This window comes from Alexandromys fortis, unplaced genomic scaffold (assembly GCF_014885135.2).
Source record: "Alexandromys fortis isolate MF-2015 unplaced genomic scaffold, M_Fortis_MF-2015_v1.1 scaffold_0, whole genome shotgun sequence".
Classification (NCBI taxonomy): Eukaryota; Metazoa; Chordata; class Mammalia; order Rodentia; family Cricetidae; genus Alexandromys; species Alexandromys fortis.
In genome coordinates this window covers 13,714,093-13,735,464 of record NW_026067949.1, presented here as the reverse complement: position 1 = coordinate 13,735,464, position 21,372 = coordinate 13,714,093, and the positions used below count along the sequence as shown (strand labels likewise).

General features: G+C 40.1%; 1 protein-coding gene across 1 annotated transcript in view; it reads right to left on the bottom strand.

Moving 5' to 3' along the window:
• The window catches only part of Stim2 (stromal interaction molecule 2), a 121,141-nt gene extending 101,930 nt beyond the window's left edge, over positions 1 to 19,211 (bottom strand). Inside the window, exon 1 of the mRNA XM_050150218.1 lies at positions 18,723 to 19,211. Within this exon, the coding sequence (XP_050006175.1) occupies positions 18,723 to 19,071 (349 nt within the window). The 5' untranslated portion in view covers positions 19,072 to 19,211. The remainder of the gene's footprint in view (positions 1 to 18,722) is intronic.
• Between the last annotated feature and the right edge of the window lie 2,161 nt (positions 19,212 to 21,372).

Here is a 21,372-nt window from a genome sequence, read left to right as displayed (position 1 = left end):
TGGTGCCTAGCATGGTACATACACTACACAACCCCTACTACACAGAAGGTTCTGGGAATATCACAAATAGGGTGAGGAGACTCTTCAAAAGATAAGGACACCTCCATAGTGTCTTCTAGACATGACAGGGATGTTGCACCCATTAAATCTCAACAATATGGTACCTAAAGAAGATCTGCATCAGTCAACATGCTACCAGAGATGAGAGAAATTCTCCAAGTCCCCACCCCTAGATGACAACAGTCAACTGGTCTTGAGGGAGGGAAAAATCAGTTTTCTACAGGCACAAGTACCCCATATGTTAGTCAATTCCAAACGGTCAGTGCTAAACACATGTATATAAATGCAACATTAAATGGACTCAGTAGTGTGGTGGGAGGGGGAGGCACGTGTGCACACGCACATGCGCAAGTGCGCAACAATAAGAAAGGTTAGGAATACCAGAAGGAGTGAGGTCAGGGGAAACAGGAAGTGTTGGAGGTGAAGGAAGATTATAAATTATATAAATACAGTGTACTCCTGCATGAAAGTCCCAAAAAATAATTTTTAAAGCCTATAACTCCAAAAAGCATAAGTTTGTTCATATCAGTTTTATAAAAGAAAAACTGAAGAAAATTTATGCAATAGAAACATAAACAACAATAATAATAAATAAATAAGATGTATCTTCTATTTCATTTAATGATTAAGGAAAAGCTCAAGATATGCTAGATTTCAGAAAGCAAGATGCAAAATAGCATCTATGATAATTCCTATTTTGTCTTCAGACATTATAACAACAAATCTTAGACTGAGTTGTTTCCCAACAGAAATCACTACTCACAACCTTAGGGGCTAAAATCATCAAGATCTGCAACCAGCTATGGTAGGGAACTGCCTTCCAGGTCCTCACATGGCAGAAGAGCAAAGGGATGTAATCAGTCCTCAAAAGCCTCTTTTATAAAGTACTTATCCCATGGTCACCTCACAAAGGAGTAACAATCACCACATCACCTGAGAAGTTATAGGGGGTCACATATGTAAGTTGGGGAAAGGGATTTATTCAGACACCATAACACATCTACATAAAACAATTCCTGCTGTACCTAAAAATAATTCTAACGTGCTCATACTGAACAGTATAATTTGTTTTACTGTTTGTAATACATTTTTTCTAAGTTCAGAGTAAGAAAGACTATGATAAAAAATGAAAATTTGAACATAGCACTTATTTTAAAAATCTTAAAATATGCTTAAAATAGGTTGAAATGTTTAAAACACATGGCTAAAATATATTATTCTTTTCCTTCAACATTCATGAAAATCAGAGGAAAAAATAAAGCACAGTAAATATTTTATGCACATATTGTGTGAATTAAGACATGTATTATCCAAAAGGTTTTAGGAAGAGTATAATAAAGAGTGGCACCACCTCCATACTACATGATCAATGCCCAGTCCTTTCATAGCTCAAATTTATGTGGGTGGTGCAGACAACACATCACAAATGAGTTAAAACATGATTTCTGGTTCTAAACATTATTAAGAAAACAAAATGATTTCTGTGATTACTGAAGCAAACAAGGAAGGAGACTGTTCCCACCGGAAATCATCAAAGAAAAAAAAGTCCTGAGAAAAATATAAAACCAAAAGTCAAATAATAACAACCTGTGTAAAAAGCTAAGGAGGAAAAAATCAAGACAGAAAATGTGAAAATTCTCAAAGCATAGAAAGAGGGAACAAGTTTGTCATATTCTAGCAGCAAAAAGGAAGCCAACACGACAAAGTGCATAAAGGAACTCAAAGACAGGACAGATTATGTTGCGAGTTACAGAACAAGAGTATGATGTTTCTATTCCATAATCAGGAAAACAAGCCACTGAAAGCAGGAAGAGGCACAGAGAAGCCTATGTAGTCTTATAGGATTCTGAGAGACTAGGCTATGAAAGGCAAAGAAGTAACAAAAAGGAAGCTGTTACAAGAACCCCTGAAGGAAGAGGTAAAAGTGGCCTGGACTAGAGAACAGCAAAGACAAGAGGAGAAACTTAAGTATAGACAGTGGTTAGAAGCCATAGTGTTTATAGATATGGTCAGGATGTGAGCTATGAGGACTCAAGAGAACTATGGAATACTAATAGGCTTTTAGGGTAAAAGTAGATGTCATAATCCAAGGTCTTGAGGCTTCAGCATTGAAGAGTTAAGTTCATTAACTAAAATAATGCATAGTTTATAAATCATGAAAATAACTGAGAAAGCTCAGACCTGTTCAGGTTGATGAATCAATCAAATTGCAATGTGAAGAAAGCATATGTCTTAGAAATGAGTTAAACCACGGAAAGCAGGCAGCAAAGAACTGCCAGAGGACTGGGCATGGGATGTGAGCAAGCATTAGAAAAAGTGGACAGAATCTAAGCCTGTAAGCAACACACAAGAAGACATTATCAAAATGCAGAAATGGTCAGCCTACCAGAGAACAGAACACCGAAGTAGACATCCATTTCTGATAAACAGGCAGGGAATTCTTGCATTACAATTATAATGCCAAAAGATGTAACCCCAAACACCATAGTCACAAATGTTGAGATCTAATCATATTTACTTAGTTTTTATTTAGCATATAAAGCAATGACTTTCACTGTGGCATTTTCATATATGCAAATGATACTCTTTCCTCTATGTATCTTTCTTTCCTTATTATTCCATGGCTAGCTGAGCAGCTGGCACCTGGCTTCTTCCATTCCGTCTCCTTTTCTGACTTCTTGCTCACTTTTTTTAAGCCTAGAGTTGCCTCCTACTTATTCTTTCTGCCTGGCAGCCTATTCCTCTCCTGCCTAGTTAATTGGCTGTCCAGCTATGTATTAGACCAATCAGGTGTTTTAGGCAGGCAAAGTAACACAGCTTTACAGAATTAAGCAAATACAACACAACAAAATGCAACACATCTTTGCATCATTAAACAAATATTCCACAGCATAAGCAAATCTAACACATTTTCAACAAATATTCCACAACAATATAGTACTTCAAGCTGTACAGTCAAAGTCAGCTTTTTCTCATTGTATAACAAAATACCTAAGACAATTAAGATGTAAGAATTAGCCAATAAGAAGTTAGAGCTAATGGGCCAGGCAGTGTTTAAATGAATACAGTTTCTGTGTGATTATTTCGGGTGTAAGCTAGCCAAGTGGCCGGGAACAAAAGCAGCCCCTCTCACACAACATTTTGGAATTGGCATTTAAGTAAAAACAGCTGTTACTCATCTAGAACTGGAAGACAGATTGAATGCATATTTCTTACCTGCTATTTCCTGAACAGAGTCCATGTTCATACTGTCACATTATAAATTAGACATCATAGGACAGCCTTAATATCTTTCATTCCTTTACAAACTTAGAACATGAAGAAAAATAATCCTAGATTTTAGACTATTAATATTCAAGATAGATGATGAATCTATTATAAGTATCAGTTACCTATCTGAAAATCAACTATAAAAGACTTAAAATGTAAAGCTAAACTTACAATATACTACAAAGCTACCAGATAATTTTATAAGTATATAAACATATATATTCATATTATGAAACTGAAAAAAACAACTTATTTGCATGTTTATACAAGATTTTAAGATGCATTCTATTATGCACACAGGAACACATATTCATGGTATTGCATGCTTGCAAATCCCAGCATTCAGCAAACTAAGGTAAAAGAATCACCACTTCAAGGCCAGCCTGGACTCCACAGAGAGGCCCTGTTTCAAAAATAATAAATAACCAAATTGCAGCAGCCATTGTCTATAGTTCCAACCACTTAGGATGTTCAGGCAAAGGGATTATCTGGGCCCCAGTATCTAAGGACAACCTAGACAACCCAGCAAGATCCCATCTCAAATAATCAGAGCATGGCAACAATCTGAACACCAAAGTTAACAGATCTGGGTTCTAGCTCCGGTTTATGTAGGATCTTAAAGTTGACCCTACTGTAAAGCACATGTATATGCTTTTTACAAAACTCAAGAAATTAATCACTGTAACCTGCATAACTAATATTATAAATAAGTAAAAATATTAGTAAATAAATAGTATGCTGCTTGGCTTTAGTTAAAGGAGTCGAGACACTGAACCCTGAGAAACCGGCAATCAATCATAAGTGAGCCAATTTGTTCTGAGTGCATGATTTAATAAAGCTACAGCTGCACGACAATCAGAATATTAAAGATGAAACCAAGAGAGGAGAGATTCTTTCTTTAGTTTTATAGCAGTGTTCTAGAACTTAAAAAGGCTAGTGTTGTTTCTCATACTCTCAAACGCAGAAGAAAAATGTAACTTTATAGATGCTGAATAGTGAGCTTATAACTACTAAATTCATGTTGACTAGCACTTTTCATAAGTAACAGAAGCATAATACTCTTTTATTTTTATGTGTATATGTGTTCTTGGGTAAGTTTATGGATAAGAGGTGCTTATACGTTCCTGAGGAAGCCAGAGGACATCAAATCCTCTGGAAATGGAGGTATAGGCAGCTGTGGGCCGCCTGACACGGGTGTAGGGAACTAACCCTATGTACTCTGAGAGAGCAGTAAGTGCTCTTAACTGTGGAGCCATCTCTGCAGCCGCTTAACCAGCACTTAATAAAACGTCTTTTAATGTCTGTAGCACTACAAGTTGAATAAAATTCCAGGCTTTTAAATAATCACATTAATGTAATTACCCTAGACTCTTATAAAAAAAAAGGTAGGAGATTATCCAAGTTCATGACTTAAGACAAATAAGTAATATATTAGTCACAGGCACTCAGTTTATATAAGTGAAAACTGAAAGTTGATCCCCTAACATTTCTCTACTAGAAGCTAGCAGTCACAAATAAAGATGAGTTACACAGTTCTTCCTCAAAGTATGTCACCCCAAAACTTTCATGTACCACTAAGGATAGATTAAGTAAGAGCAGATGCCAATAACTAAATCATACTACATTCCAGACTACCAGACTACCTGTTTTTAAAAACTGGGCACTGGCAAAGAAATAGATAAAAACATTAATCATGATAGAGATTAAAAGTATCAAGAGCCACAGCAGACTTCAGAAGCAAACTTCAGGTCATAAGTACTTATGAGCTAAGGGACAACTTTTAAAAAGCACTCTAATAAATACCTGAGCAGGCAAGGAGTCACATGTTGCTGAGGATAATTTGTAAGACTTTATATAAGAAAAACACAGACAAGTGGGATCTATGTCAAATGTTGCCCAGTGCTGTATTTCCAATTTTCTTTTTCCTTTTTTTTTTTTTTTTTTTTTGGTTGTTGTTGTTTTGTTGTTTGGTTTGGTTTCTCGGTAGCTTTGGAGCCTGTCCTGGAACTCGCTCTTGTAGACCAAGCTGGTCTCGAACTCAGAGATCCACCTGCCTCTGCCTCCTGGTGCTGGGATTAAAGATGTGCACCACCACCGCCCAGCTATCTTCAACTTTCAAAGCAGTGCACTGAACACAAAATATTCTCAACAAATATTCACCAATTGAATGACAAATATTTGCAATGGTCTTTGAAAGACATGACGATCTGAGATGACAAAAACATAAAACAAAGGAATAAAGGAAAAAAAGAGAGCCCAATTTTCCAGACATATACTCGAGATATACAGATCAACAGTTTGTCTCCCCCAGGCACCTCATGTTAAATTTAGATCTAACTAGTGACATCTGGAAAAATTAAGGGTTTTTTTTGTTTTGTTTTTTTTTTTTTTTTTTTTTGTTTTCCAAGACAGGGTTTCTCTGTGGCTTTGGAGCCTGTCCTGGAACTAGCTCTTGTAGACCAGGCTGACCTCGAACTCACAGAGATCCGCCTGCCTCTGCCTCCCCAGTGCTGGGATTAAAGGCATGCACTACCACCACCGGCTGAAAAATTAAGTTTTACTAACAAACATGATATGTAAGAGAAAAGTGTCAATTACAAGACTATTATTTCATCTAGCCCACATGACTGGGTTTAAAACAAATATGGTAGAAAGGAAGATGAAAAGAGCTGAGGAAAGGGTCAAGTGTAACCCCAAGGATTTGTTCAGCCTTGAAGAGCACTTGCTGCTCTTGCAGAAGGTTAGGTCTCGGCATCCACCGTACCTAACAATCATGTGTAACTCCAGTTTCAGCAGATCAGACACCCTCTTCTGACCTCTACGGGCACTAGGCACATATATAATACACAGATATACATGCAGGCAAAGCACTCATACACACAAAATAAAAATAAATAAATCTTTAGAAAAACAGAGACAGATTCTGTGTTTGTTAAGACAAATAATGGGATCATTATTCAAAGAAATAAGGTATCTCCCTCACACATACATACCACACCACACACACACATACACACACACAGACATTATAGTTAAAGTGATGAGTCAAGTAAAAATGATGCTAACTGATCGTTCCTTGGTAATGTAAAACACTTTTAAATAATCTTTACAACAGCCCTAAAAGGTAACTAAACTACTTTAAATACTACCCCACTCCAAAAAAAATCACAATACTTTTCTAAAGTTCATAAAACTAATTATGTCATTTCCTCAAAGAATCAGATAAGCGACAACATGCTTGGTAAAGTAAGCCCCTTCACCCAGCTGTAGGAAGGGACATGGTTTGTCCTAAACAAGTAAATTATTTCCCTCTGGTGATAAGCCAGCCTGACCAATGAGTCATGAGAAGAAATATGCTGGGGTCCACTAGGAACATTGTATGCCAGAATTATGAGCACCATGCAAGGCTTCAGAGACGTTAAACAACACGGTCTAACAACAGTCTCTGTTTCCTCTGTTACCACCACACACAAGCCAAATCAATTCTAACTTCAAACTAAATTCTTCCTTTTCCCTTAAATTCTACAACACTCCCAAATGGACAGGGTATCCACCTGCCTAGACAATCTCCCTGTGACCAGGCTTCCTATCAATTTCCATCACCTACAAACAGCAGACAACAGAGCTTAAATAGAATTCATGCAAAGCATGGTACCCTGCACACTTTTCAAGGTCAGGCTGTAAATGATGCTACCACTTATAAAATAGCATGAAGAGTCAAGAAAATGAAGAGTAAAAGCAATACATATCCAGCAATCCCACTTCTAGGTATCTGGTAAAAAGAAGAACCAAAAGCAGGTGTTAGAGAGAAATCAGCACATGTTGCTAACATTACTTACATCAGATAAAATGTGTTGGGGGGGCGGGGAGGGAGGGAGGGAGGGAGGGAGGGAGGGAGGGAGGGAGGGAGAAAATGCAGTCTGCATATAAAATAAAGTCTCTGCCTTAGGAAATTCTGTTTAATGTTACAGAGGACAATCAGTCAAGCAACAAATGAGTATCAATCAATTTGACAGATACTGTAGGATTCTATTTACATCAAGCACCTAATGTAATCAAATTCACAGACACAAACATTTAAAATGACACTTACCAGCAGCTGGGGAAACAGAATTTACAGGTATAGTTTCAGTTTTATAAGAAAAAAAGTTCTGGCAATCAACAATTTAAAACTACCTAATAGCACTAAAAGCATACACTTAAAACTACTTCTATTTTAATAGTTTATTTTATATATATTTATTTTATTATTTACATATTTGCTGCTCTTGCAGAGGGTTAGGGTCTCAGCATCTATTGTAGCTATATTATATTCTTTTTTTCTATCATAGCCTAAAAAGACTGTGCAGGCCAAATAACAATAAAAACCAGTCCTATTATTTCCCTCCCTCCTTAAAACGTTTCACTGCTTCTCACCCTCTGAAAAAGCCCAACATGGGGAAAGATCTACAAAGTTCTGTACCATCTGGCCCTACTCTCTTCAGCAGCCAGATCTCATGCTGATCTTCCCCCTCTAAATATGTTTAAAGCAGTGCTCTCTCTCGCTCTCTCCCCCCTCTGTGTGTGGGGGGTGGTAGCACATTCATGCAGGTATGTGCACATACACATATGGAGCTATGCTGTGTGCCCCTGACACATAAAGTCTAGAGGTTGACACTGGGTATCTTCCTCAACTGCTTATCCACCTCATTTTTTTTTTTTTTTTTTTTTTTGAGACACTGTCTCTCACTAAACCAGGAGCCCATGGATTCAGCTAGTCTGGCTTCCCATGAACTCCAGCGGGTCTGCCAATCTTCACCTCCCCAGATCTAGTATTACACTCACGTTGCCATGCCCAGTTTTTTACACTGGTGCTCTTGAACCATCTCTCCAACCCAAAATGGGATTTTTGTAATTCAAATTTTACTAAGATACTATTACCTCTATATGTGGTATTCTATCTCCCAACTCTGCAATGACCTGTCCTTCAAATACTATATTAAAAATATGGCCTTAAGCCAGGCATAACGGTGCAAGCCTTTAATTCCAACACCCCTGAAGCAGAGGCAGGCAGATCACTGTGAGTTCAAGTATGAGACCAGCCTGGTCTACATAGTGAGTTCCAGGGCAGTCAGAGCTACATAGTAAGACCCTGTATCAAAAATACTACACACACACACACACACACACACACACACACACACACACACAATCTTCAGGGAACAGGAAAGTTGAATCAGCAGTTAAAGAGCACAAACTTGCAGAGACCTTGTGCTTAGTCCTCTCATTGAAGAGCTCACCATGTGAGGAACTCCAGTTCTAGGATGCCCTTTTCTGTCCTCCATGGGCATTGCACCCACATGCACAAATTTACACACACATGCGCGCGCACACACACACACACACACACACTAAAATATTTAAAAAGCCAATTGAAATAATGTACTAAAAACATGACTTTCTGGCTAGTGAGATACCAGCAGGTAAAGGTTCTTGCTGCCAAGCCTGACAATTTCAGTTCAATCCCTGCAATGGGGAGGAGGGAGGGAGGCTTGGAGAATAGAGAGAAGGAAAGAGAGGGAAAATGTCATTTTTTAATATGAATTTCTTAGAAGTTTCCTCCATTAGCCCACTCACCTAAATTAAGAGGTGTCCCCACACCATCTCATCCACATTATTTTCTATTTTATGTATTCTCTTTTGTTCCTTAATAGGCACATCTCATAGTTTTAAAATATTATTTTCCCAACTTAAATATTACTATAAGCTCTATGAGAACAAGAGCCTTATAATCTTACTCATCAATGTTCTCAAACACTTCTCATAAGCCTATATAATACACTTGACATCCAAGTATTCATTAATTTCATATTTCAAATTACTCTAAGTACATGCTTAGCACGGAAAGACCCTTGAGACCAATCTCCTACTCCAAAAATACATTTTTAAATCACTCCCTGAGGTTATTAGTAAATACATATAAAATAAACATATTTTAAGAATGTAAAAAAAAATTCCTGAAGAGGCACTGCCAGTTGTTAAGTAAATGTGTGCTCTAGTTTAATCTTCCCTATTTGTTAGATTTTCTGTAATAAACTTTTAGGTTCAGAAATTGAGTTTTTATTGCTGACATTCCAACTATAAAATACTGTAAAGTCTTTGGTTAGCTAGAACAACAAAGGTAAACTGGGGATGTTGCTCAGGGGTAGAGAGCTCTGCCTATATGGGAAGGCCCTGGGTTCAACCCTCAGCACCACAAACAATAAAATAAAATACATACACAATAACTTAGCTAAAGAGTCATTAACTTCTTTATAAACTACCGTAGTACTGACTTCACTGCCTATAAATAGTGTCATTTTTCTACTACCTTGTAACCTATTCTTTGAGAATTTCATACATGTATACAATGCATTATGATCATTTCCACCAACTTCCCCCAGACTTTACCCAAAAAGTCTTCCTCCCAACTTCATGCTTCTTCGTTATGTTTTTAATAACCCACAGCATTCAATTTGTGATACCCACATTCTCATGGGGTATCCACTGATGTGGGGGGCATACTATAGTCGCCCCATTGAAAATTGGCTGTCCTTCCCATCCACCATCTGCCAATAGCTCTTCAGCTAGGGTGGGCTTCATGAGCCCCTCCCTGATCCATGCTGTTAATTCTGAATGACGTAATCTTGTACAGATTCTGCCTATAATCATGGCAAGAGTCAATTTCAGTTCACTAATGACCTGATTATTTAGATCACAGAAGTGTCATAAATGATACTGTCATTTATTCTGTGTGTGTGCGCTTATGCATGTATGCAAACACACATGTGTGCATGCACACAGGTCAGAAGTTAGTCTTGGTTATTGTACCATAGGCTCCATCTACCTACTTTTGTTGAGATAGTGTCTGTCTCTGAACTAGTGCTTACTAAGTAGCTTAGGCTGGTAGGCCAGCTAACCCCAGGGATCCTCAAAAGTCTCTACCTCCTAGTGCTGGAATAACAAGTACATGCCACCTAAACCAGCGATGTTACACCAGCTCTAGTGATGGAACACTCAGGGAGAAATGCTTAAAGCAGCTTCCTTATAGACTGAGCTATTATCCCAGCCTCATGTTTGTTTATTTTTAATGCCACAAGAAGGGCTGGGAATGCAGTTCTGTAGTAGCATGCAAGACTATGTGTCCAATTCCCAGGACTGCACAGATAATACATAAAAGAAACACAGAAGTACCTTACTAATACTCAGCAAGCCTCAGCACATTTCTACGACTATCCCTCATAGTATCTATGGACGAAGGTGGAAACAGCTTTAGCAATAACTTGGCACTTACACTGGCCAGGCTCTACGTTAAGCAGACATTAACTCATTTGTTCTTTAAACACTATTCTAAAGATATAGAAATTTAGAACCTAACACATTAAGTCACCCATCTATAATCATAAACCATTATCAGACTGGGATTCAAACTAATAAAACCTGCTATAGTCTACAGGCTGTAGTCTTAATCAAATCACATTATATGAAAGAACAAACTTTTACCCCAAATAAAAACTGTATGAATCTTAAAAGCACATTCCATCACATGAAGAATATTCACAAAAAGACAGAGCACAAACACCAACTCCCACTTACTGGGAATGTTGACTTCTTACAGAACACTGCAGGTATATTACTGGGCCCCAGACTGTATATTACATGGAAATGATCTTTAAAACTTGAGGATACTTCACAGCAGATTCTGATTAGTAACAAAGAAAATGAAGATGTAATTCAAAGGCCAATGGATAATAAAGACCTAGTTTCACACCACCCAGATATCTAACTCTGTTGTTTCTCAGCTTGATTCAACTTCAATTATACTCTCTACTTTAATCTAAAGATCCTTGGCATTGGAAGATATTTTAATTATTTATTTGTATTTTATGTGCATTGGTGTTTTGCTTGCATGTGTATCTGTGTGAGGGTGTCAGAAGCCCTGGAACTGGAGTTACACAGTTGTGAGCTGCCATGTGGTGCTAGGAATTGAACCCTGGTCCTCTGGAAGAGCAGCCAGTGCTCCTAACCACTCTCCAGTCCAATAATTTATTTGTTCGTTTGTTTGTTTTTTATGCACATTGGTGTACTGGCATGGGTGTCAGGTCCTCTGGAACTGGAGTTACAGACAGTTGTGAGCTGTCATATGGGTGCTGGGAAATGAACCCAGGTCCTTTGGAAGAGCAGTTAGTGCTCTTAAGCACTGAGGCATCTCTCCAGCCCCGGCATTGAAAGATTTTAAGGTACAAACTAAATTGCCATTATATGTAACACTGACTATAGGAAATAGCAATAATAACCTCACAAAAAAGATCTCTAAGGATTAAATGAACTAAGAAATGGAAAATTACTACCAAAACTCTGAGTTCCACATGTAAATCTGAATGTTGGTGCACTGTACACAGGCTCAGCACTGACTGTCACATCATCCTGGCTATCTGCCATCCACAATCACATCTAGCATTCTCATGTGACAATGTATCCCTTCTCAGCTCCTACTCTCACACTGTGTGTCCTCTCCTATCTGACCAATGCTCTACTCCACTGTGGAAAACAGAACTTCTCCAAAGAACATCTATTTAAGTCATATCCCCAGGCCTTTACACACTTATCATCAGCCTTTAAGTGGGTACAGCTCTAGCAGACTTCAGGACAGGATACCTTACTGATCTTGAAAGGCCAGACATCTTGCTGAATCTGAAGTTTGTGTTTACTTACATCACATCTTATTCCAAAGAGGAAGGGAGCTGAAGTGTAGCTCCTTGGTAAAAAGCTTACTTAGCATCGGCAAGGTCCTGAGAAACACTTGACAAATACAAATCACTGTCATTACTCCAAGGATTTTTTTAACAAGATTGTTTAATACTCAGAAATCATGTAAATAAGATTCACTGCCAGTATTTTTAAAATTTAAAAACCCAGCACTTAATTCAGTAAGAGTTTTTGAAGTGTTCCATTTACATAATGGCAAGTTCAAGAAGATCAGAGAGAGACAGAGAAAGTGAAAATAACTGGAGGCACAAAGTTGCAGAGGCCAAGATCTGCAGCACACATAAACATCAACTCAGAGCAAGCACTCAGAGCAGGCCCATCCCAGTAAACTTCTTGTTGGGCTTGGGAGACTCCTGGACCTGTGGGGAAAGCTAGAACGGGGAGAACTGGTTACCCCTATCTTAAAGAACACTCAATCCTCACTATTGACATCTTGCAACTCCCTTTATCCTTTATCCAAAGTTATTTCCCTGAAAATTACAAGATTGACAAAGCCCAGCTGAAAGCAAATCATTCTGGGGATGGTAGCCATGATGGCTGTGTAGTAGCACCGCATGAAAAAAGGCCAAAAGGCCAAGCAACCATTGGCCTGGGGTTCCCTACCCCAGTAGAACTTTCCTAGTAATGAAGTTCTCTGAGGAGGAAATGAATGTTCAGCTGGAAGAACACAAGATTGAGAACTGTGATTTAGGAGAGATTCATCCTTAAAATCGGCAACAAAGACTCCAATCAAGGAAAGTGGTTACTGAAAGTCAGACTAGAAAGTGTCAGGAAAGACTGAGAATTAAAAAACTTCAGACACTAAGATCAAAATGGAGAAGGCAAAAACAACCCACTTAGGTTTGGTTGTTACAGATCACCACCTACAAAGCAGGCTTGAACCTCACACAGGAAATTCAACAGTTAATTTTGAAACGAATAATTAGCCAGTACTCAGAAGACTGTTGCTCAGAGACTGGAGAATCTAGATGGGAGAGCACATGCTACTATATGGTACAAGCTCCACCTGGACACAGCCATTCTTTAAAAGAGAATAAAAAGTATACTGAAATATAGAACAAAAGGCTTTATGCAAACATACAAATATATTATCTTTAGCTATCCGTGTTCTTGTTTGTCAGAGTAATCAGCAAGTATACTTGTGATGTTTTGTTAACAACTTTGCGAATCATCACAGAAGCCAAATCATGCACACAAACACCTAATTTTGAAATGAATAAGCATACTTGAAGTGAAAAAGATACCACATTTCTTCTGGGACTTTTCAAAGGTTAGTACTAATTTAAGTTATTCTAGAAACTCAGATTAAAAGGTAAGAAACGGCCAGGCTCCTGTCTAACACAAGAATTAAAACTTTCTAAAGCTCCTTGCAAGTGTTGTCAGAGCCACTGTGTAACTGAAGCCCTCAAGTCCTCTCCCCCTGCACTGCCTCCTGACTACCTTCTTACCTTCGTCTGCCCACTTCCACCCACCAGAACTCACTTTCTCAAACACAAGCCATTCTCATGCTCAAATACCACAGCTCCTCTCCCTCTTGATGACAGGCTAAAAGACTTGGAACTCTAAAGAGTTTATGAACTAAACTCCTGGACTATTCAAAATGTCTTCTGATTTGTCCTAAAACATTAAAGTAACTTTATATTCTCCAGAAGATGTACACATTTAGTATTTTTAAATGTTTTTAATTGCAAATTTTCATGTCAGTATTCCAAGTTAACTAGCAAAATTAATGTGCCAATACATTTTTCTGATTGCTCCCCATATTCCCTAGTCCAAGGCTGAGAAACTCAATTTTAGATATGCTGACATCTCCCTACACACTAAACACACTGTGGAGCACATGGTAATCTGGGCCCAGCCTCTTCTCCTTTCCTCCACACACATTCTAGGCATATCTCTGAGCAGTTAATCCTCCTTATTCTTCCATTTGCCTCCTCTCGGTCTACATACCTGGGGCTACCTCAAGTTCTACAGAAGCCTCTCCCTTCCCCAACAGCTTGCACTCCACTATTATGCTAATCAAAGCTGGTCTCACGTTGTTCAGGTCTGTAAGTGTATACTACATATTGGCATAAAGCATACATTTTCTTGTGTTTTCTATTAAAGTAATACTCTGACAGGTTTGGTCTCAGATCTAAATATACTGATGCATAGGAAGCAGCCAGCACACTAAGGACACCTAGTAAGAGTCTAGTTAATGCACCTGTTACTCCCCAGCCTGGGCTAGCCTGAGTGACCAATGAGCAAACTTAGAGCCTGATCTTGTGCATATTCCTTCATATTCCTAGTTTGCTGCCTTTTGCATGTATTCAATAATTGTTTGGTTGTTAAAACTTATTTAATTAAAAATAATCTCCTAGTAAGTTCCTAACTTGGTCCAAACTCTAATGAATATCAAAAGTAGCATGTTGATGATTTTTAGTTGGTAATTTTAATTAATCAGTCTATACTTTATGTATAAATATGTATCTCCAAGTATAACTCCGAAAGTATTCACATAGTAACAATCAGTACCTCAATATCCAAAATGGTTGATACAGTTACTCATGATTCTAAATTAACCTAAAAACATTAGCATTAACCCCATCCACAAATTAAGTCACCAGCAAATTATCTCTGTTTATCCTTCTTTTTGTATAAAAGAAAGAAAGCTTTGGGGAGGGGGAGTTTTTTGTTTTTGTGGTTTTGGTTTTTCAAGACAGGGTTTCTCCATATAGCCCTGGCCTTCCTGGAACTTGCTCTGTAGACCAGGCTGGACTCAACTCAAAGATTCACTTGCCTCTGCCTCCCAAGTGCTAGAATTAAAAGCTTGTGCCACCACCATTTAGCCCAAGTATAAGCTAAATCTTAAACCCTTATTTCCAATTGGTACTTATGAGATCCTCAACAGTGACCAACAGGATTCCTGAGAGTCTTAAACAAGGAATGGGATGTTTCTAAACAAATTTATAACTAATTTTAAACATGAAGAATAGATGGCACTCAGATAAAGGCAGGTCTTGTGGTTACAATGTAAGCACAGCAATGGTTAAAGATTGGAAAAAAAAAAAAGAAACAACAGGAGGGCATCAAAAGAAAGCTTACAGCAAACACACTCTGTGTCACAATGTAAACACAAGCACAGGCCAACCTAGTGAAGAGCGTGACTCAACAACGTGGCATACATACAGCACACCCCAGTCAACCAGTCGCTCAAATATGGCATCAATAAGGTAGTGGCTGCTGCATAAGTCTTCTGAGGAATGCAAGGTGACAATTAGAAACTTGGATTAATATTTTTCCAGTCATAACCTGAAAAATTCCCAGTATATTAGTGAAAGTCCCGTAGCATAGGTGTTTTTAACACTTCTGGATAAAGTGGCCCTTTGAAATGGTTTAATAATTTGAACTAAAAACATTTTAAGGTTTTGTTGAGATTTTAATACATCTAAAAGACATAAAGTTTTTATTTTATACTACTAAAAATATGCCAAATCAACGAAGTGATAAAAATCTTTAGAGGCCCTAAAGAATGTTACTTTCATTCATTAAAAAATTATAGGGCACTTTAAAGTTAATGTTGGTTGCTTTAAAATTCTGAAACAATTAGCTGTGTGTGTGTGTGTGTGTGTGAAAAACAGTGTTAAATTATTCTACATATTCTCCCAAATTGTGTTTTGTGTACATATACATACATATATATGCAGAGAAACAGAGCTTACTTTTGCCCTTCCAAGAGTTCTCAGAAACCATTATTTCAATTTTGATAAGTTCAACCACTCCCCACTGTTGATGCTGTATGTGTTAAACAAAAAAAAGATTTTCAAAAGTACTGATTTATAATATAATTTTTCAGCTTCCAGTCATCAATCTTTAATCTCAATTAGATTTCAATCATTTAAATTACTTTTTAAAGTAAATATATATATACATATGTGTGTGGTATGTATGTAAACATACAATTTAAAATTTTATGTGATATTATAAATATTGGTTCTACATTATTAAAACATTTCAGACAGTGGCTCTGTTTATTTTGATGGTATCATTGCTTATCTCCGCAAGAACACTTTTCTTGCTCCAAACTAAGATCAAGTCAGATTTAAAAAACAATTTAATCTTAATATACACTAATATAAAGCCTTGGGAGGTAAGCTTCAATGAAAAGGTATCTTTTAGATTGTATTAATGAGGCAAATTCCTAAGAAGTTCCTAACAGTTAAGTATTAAAAATACTAATCTGGAGAAAACAGAAAGTGGTGTGGCTGTCAATTTACAAAGCTATTAAAAGTACCAACAGTGAAATGACAGATTTAACGGGGAACCATTGAGAAAAGTTCTCTCACAATTCTTTCAAAACTTTTCAAATTTCAAAATTAAAACAAAATGTATTTCTCTTACAACTGATGCTCATGTCTTTATCCATCCATTAACACAGTCTAGAACGTAAACCTTGGGTTTGTCTGTGGCTCCACCTCCTGAAGTATAAAATATCACCATCAATTTATGTTCCAGGCTTAATATAACAAGTGGAGCCATAAAAGAGAACTACACTCAAAACGACAATAAAATGAGAAAGGGCCCTACAGAGTCCATAGAAGTCAAAGCAATTTTCAATATATTCTAATTTTACAAGTGACTTTCAATATGCATTTCCCCAAATGCCAGCTTTACTGACTATATTAACAGAAACTTATTAAAATTACTACGATTCAACTTGGATACTGCACAGTCTTAGAAGCTGAAACTTTAAATGGACATGTTTAACTTTTTAAAATTAATACTCGAACAAAAGAAAAAAAACTTGAGATCAACAGAAGTAATTCCAAAGTTAACAGTATTTCGGTAAACTTAGTTAAAAGCACTACAATACAAATTCATTTTGTGTGATACGTCTGATTTTTCTCACTAAGAATCACCTTGTCTTTTCCACTAGGCCATAAAGAAATACAGAAAAATTAAAAAGGTTTCACCTTATTAAAATTCTATCTGCACTTATTTTCTTGATATGGTGGTCTCGATATAACATACTTGCTAAAATAGTCAATAAACATCTAAATTCTAGTTCACTGCCTTTCTGCCAATTACATTCAATAAGGCATTATGCAATCATCCTCTAATCAAACATTTCTTAAAAAAAAAAAAAAACTACACTCCTATAGTGTAGAAGTCAAAGTGATTCTGTTCCGTTCCCACGGGAGGCAATAAGCTCTCAACCTACAGTCCTACTTAACAGCTTATCCCTGTTCCCTTCTACACTTGCCACATTTCTATTAGAAAATAACGATTTGAGCAGGAAACCATCCAATCTATCCCTCCCTCACGGTATTATGTACCTAGAGATGATTATTCTATAATCGTTTATACAAGGCAAGCAGTGATGGGTTCCCTGTGTCGGCTGAACAGGATCTGCTAAGTTTTTGAATACCTGAAATAAGCTGATCAGTATGTTCTACACCCTGCAACTCCCACACTGCCTGACAACGTTTACCAACATCCTTCTCTCTACAACAGGAAATAGCCTGTCACAGAACTCAGAGGAAAGCTGCTTCCATCTAAAGACTCCTGAACACTTCCCAGAGCAGCTGTTAGTGACTACCAGGCGCCTCTCGGGCTATCGCTGTAGTTAAATTAATAGTGGGTCATCATCTTCCTCTTTAACCTTGGTATTCCTCCAGAAAAACTAGAAAATTTACCTTAAAAATAAAGACAGCGGGAAGGAAAATAAGTTACTCTAACCCCACCACTTTGCCCCAGGAAATCATTTCAGGACCTTTACATCATTGCTTAAACCACACCAGATCAGTTATATAAGACAACGAAGGCTTTAAAAGCATACAATTTTCTACTTAACCTTACCAAACACACTGGCGAGTTTTCAGTAAGTGCCAGAACGTTCTGTATTTAAAAGATGCTGGTGCACTCCATCACAACTATGCTGCCCAAATCCACGTCACAAATACCCTGCACCTGGTGAATTTTAGGAGTGTTTCTGGTTACCTGCTGCGCCTTCTGCACCCTTTGTCACCCAGTGATGCTCTCAAACAGCATATACTTTCCATCCCTGACAACGGTCTCGTACCCCACAGAAACACACCAGACTTTGACGTTTCTTCATAACCACTAATGCCACTAGGTGCTGTGGCGCTTAAAGAATCTCCTCAGCAGCTTCCCCTGGGACAGGGCGCTCAGCCGGGCTCACAATCGCTAAGACGCTGCCAGCTGCCTTTGCAAAGGCAGCAGAGGCAGACTCCATACCGCATTGCTGCTGCTGCTGCTGCTGCTGCTGCTGCTGCTGCTGCTGCTGCTGCTGCTGCTGCTGCTGCTGCTGCTACCGCCTACTTTCTCCCGCAGTTTTAGGAAGAGGGGAAATGAGCCCATTCTCCTGCAGACCCCAGTGGCCCCTTCGGCCGCACGAAAGAGAAACCACTGCATTGCTCTGCTGGGAAGCTCGCAGAAACCCACTAAAGGGCGGAGAAGCCGCAGTCAAGGCGCCAGTCGGGTGGACTAGGAAGGCGTCCGAAGTGCGACGGTCGGCGCCGAGGCAACCGTGGGGCGCCCCACTCGGGGATGGGGGTCCGGCCAGGGGGTCCCGCCAAGCCTGCCCGCCGCCGCGAGGGCCTCACCTGTCAGCAGCGCCTGGCGCTCGCCCGCAACCGCAGCCGAAGGAGACGCAGCCGCTCCGGCCGACCCCGACGAGCGCCGCCCGCGGAGGTGCCGGGGCACCAGGTCGCATCCGTCCGCCGCGCCGGCCACCAACAGCCCGAAGAGCAGCAGGGAAGCCCAGCGCCGCCGGAGAGGGCAGCCCGAGGCCCGACCCGGTGCCGCGGCGGGGGAAGCTCTCCCACGAGCCGCCGGACACTCGCTCGCCGCCAGCTGCCCCGGGCCCCGCCGCCTCGGAAACGGACTCCCGCCGGGCGCTAGCCTGCTCCCTTCACCGGCAGCCCGCGGAGCTCGGCTCCCCGCCGCGTTCATTGGTTCCGGTTATTCAAAAAAAAAAAAAAAAAAGTGGGGGAGCGCTGTGGCACGGCGTCTTCCGACCCGGCGCGACACCCGCGCAGCTGCCGCGGCGACACCGGGATCCGCTGCTCTGGCGCGGCCAAGCCCCAGCCCAGCGCCCGCGCCCGCGCCGCCGCCGCGGCGCATCCCCCCGCCCCCTCCGGCCCGCGCCCGCCGTAGTACCACGCTCCGCCGGGACACCTCCCTCCCCTCACACACTTGCTCACATACCAAGCCCCCGCCTCCCTCAGCCCGGCCACGGCGCAGGCGCGACGCGGGGATAGTGCGCGTGCGCGGCGCCCCGGCCCCGCCCCCGGGGGCGTTCCCAGGCTGGTGGGCGGGGTCCGGAGCAGCCGGCCGGCCGGTGTTGGGTGAAGCCAAGGAACCTGAGCGGGAGGGAGCCGTTCGTGTCGCCCACGCGGAGATCGGGTGATGGGCAGCCTGGGGACCTGGAGAAAGCGTATGACGTCGCAGATCCACCAAGTGCTCTACCGCGTGGGTCAGAAAAATCTTGCAGTAGGATACAGCGTCCTCCCCCTAACTTGGATGTAGGTGGGGCTTACCGGTTACCAGCTGTGTAGAGGTGGAGGGTAACCCAGCCTAAAGTTGTATTTACTTAACAAACAGTTGGCAGAGCGCTTGCTCTGTGCCAACGTGCTAGGAATTTCTCTAAGCAATTTACAGCGGCATAGTGTAACGCATCCTTCTCATCGCCATTTTACAAGCGACGAAATCAGAACCCTGAAATGTTAAAATAACTTAACCCACCGTCCCACAGCTAATAAATGAACACGGCCAGATTTAGCAACGACTGGATGAAAATGTTCAGATAATTTGCTCTAGCTTTTTACTGTTGTCCGTGCTGACATTACCTGTAGACCTGGCCACACGGTTCCTGTCCCACCCCCTCCTATAGACTCTGCCAGCTGAACAGGTTGCCACAACTACAGTATAGGCTTGCCCATTTTGCTTCTCTGCAAGAAGGCAAAGTTTTGTACTTTCACGATGTTCACTTTATTATAAATTCTGCCCGGGACATATTTAATTGTCTTAAAGGTGGAAATAACTAGAATCTGTTTCATGGAAGTAATTGCCATCACTGGGTTGGAACGATGTCGTTTTTCGTTTGTTTTATTTTGTTTTAATTGTGGGTGGGAGTGCTCAGGATGTGACCCCTGTGAATGGCATTCAACCGCGAGCTACATAAGGCAGATACCCATACCAAGGCATTTCTTCAGGAACCCTTTGAATTGTAAAAGGAGGTATACACACACAATTATTTAAGATCTTGTAGCTAGGATTGTTAGGAACATAGGTCTGCCAACTGTTGGTTTTTGCTCTTGGCTTGGACTAGATTATTTTATTTCAGACGTCAAAATAGCTTCCAGACTAATTTCTTAGGTAGCTTGACCAAAATAGCCTCAGATATCCCTCATTGTGGAAGAGGCAGAAATGCGCCGCACGGCTATTTCTTGAAATACTTCTTGGGGGCATTGTTTTGGTGGGGGAGTGGGCAATTCCTTACAGGGCAACAGTAAGGATCTATTTTGTTTGATGAAAGGAACAGCAATGAAGTCGTGTGTTTGCTGAGTTGACAGTGCAGCTGGGGCACCAAGAAACCAGGAAGTAAACAAGTTAAGGTTTCCTACTCTCCGGGAGGCATCATCGAATTCATCCATATTTACTGAGCACATAATATATTCGCCAAGCATAGTATTATATGGTGGAGATTCAACAGACTAAGAAACACTTGCAAAAGTCAAATAAGACAGCACTTGAAGCTATGAGATTGTTAGCAGTCCTTTCCTGGGAGACTTTGCCACCTTGCATATAAAATAAAATGTATGTCTATTAAGAAATTATAGGTTATGGCAGGGTAAGAATCAGTTACTAAAGTGGGTAGTGTGAACGGTGTTATAGAAATAACAATATAAAACCAGGAAAAAATAACAAATCACTGGGCCCAAGCTTCTTTAAACAAAGAGGACGGATTATTTCTTTCAAAGACAGGGTGCCCACACTGAAAAGATATTTATGTCTCTCAAGTGGGCCACAGGTAAGGAACCAGCCTTCACTATGGAGGTCTCTCTCAGATGGGCATGAGTTAAAATAAATCCTCTACCTCATCTTGTTCGTGGGCACCAGCGTTTCTGACTGTTAAAGTGAGCAGTCTTGTTGCAAGTTGTCACTCAGAGGGGTCCACTCTCCCTATATATAGCATAGGCCTGAGTAACAGGCAAGAGCAAGCCCATTCCTTTACAAGAAAACCCCATCTGT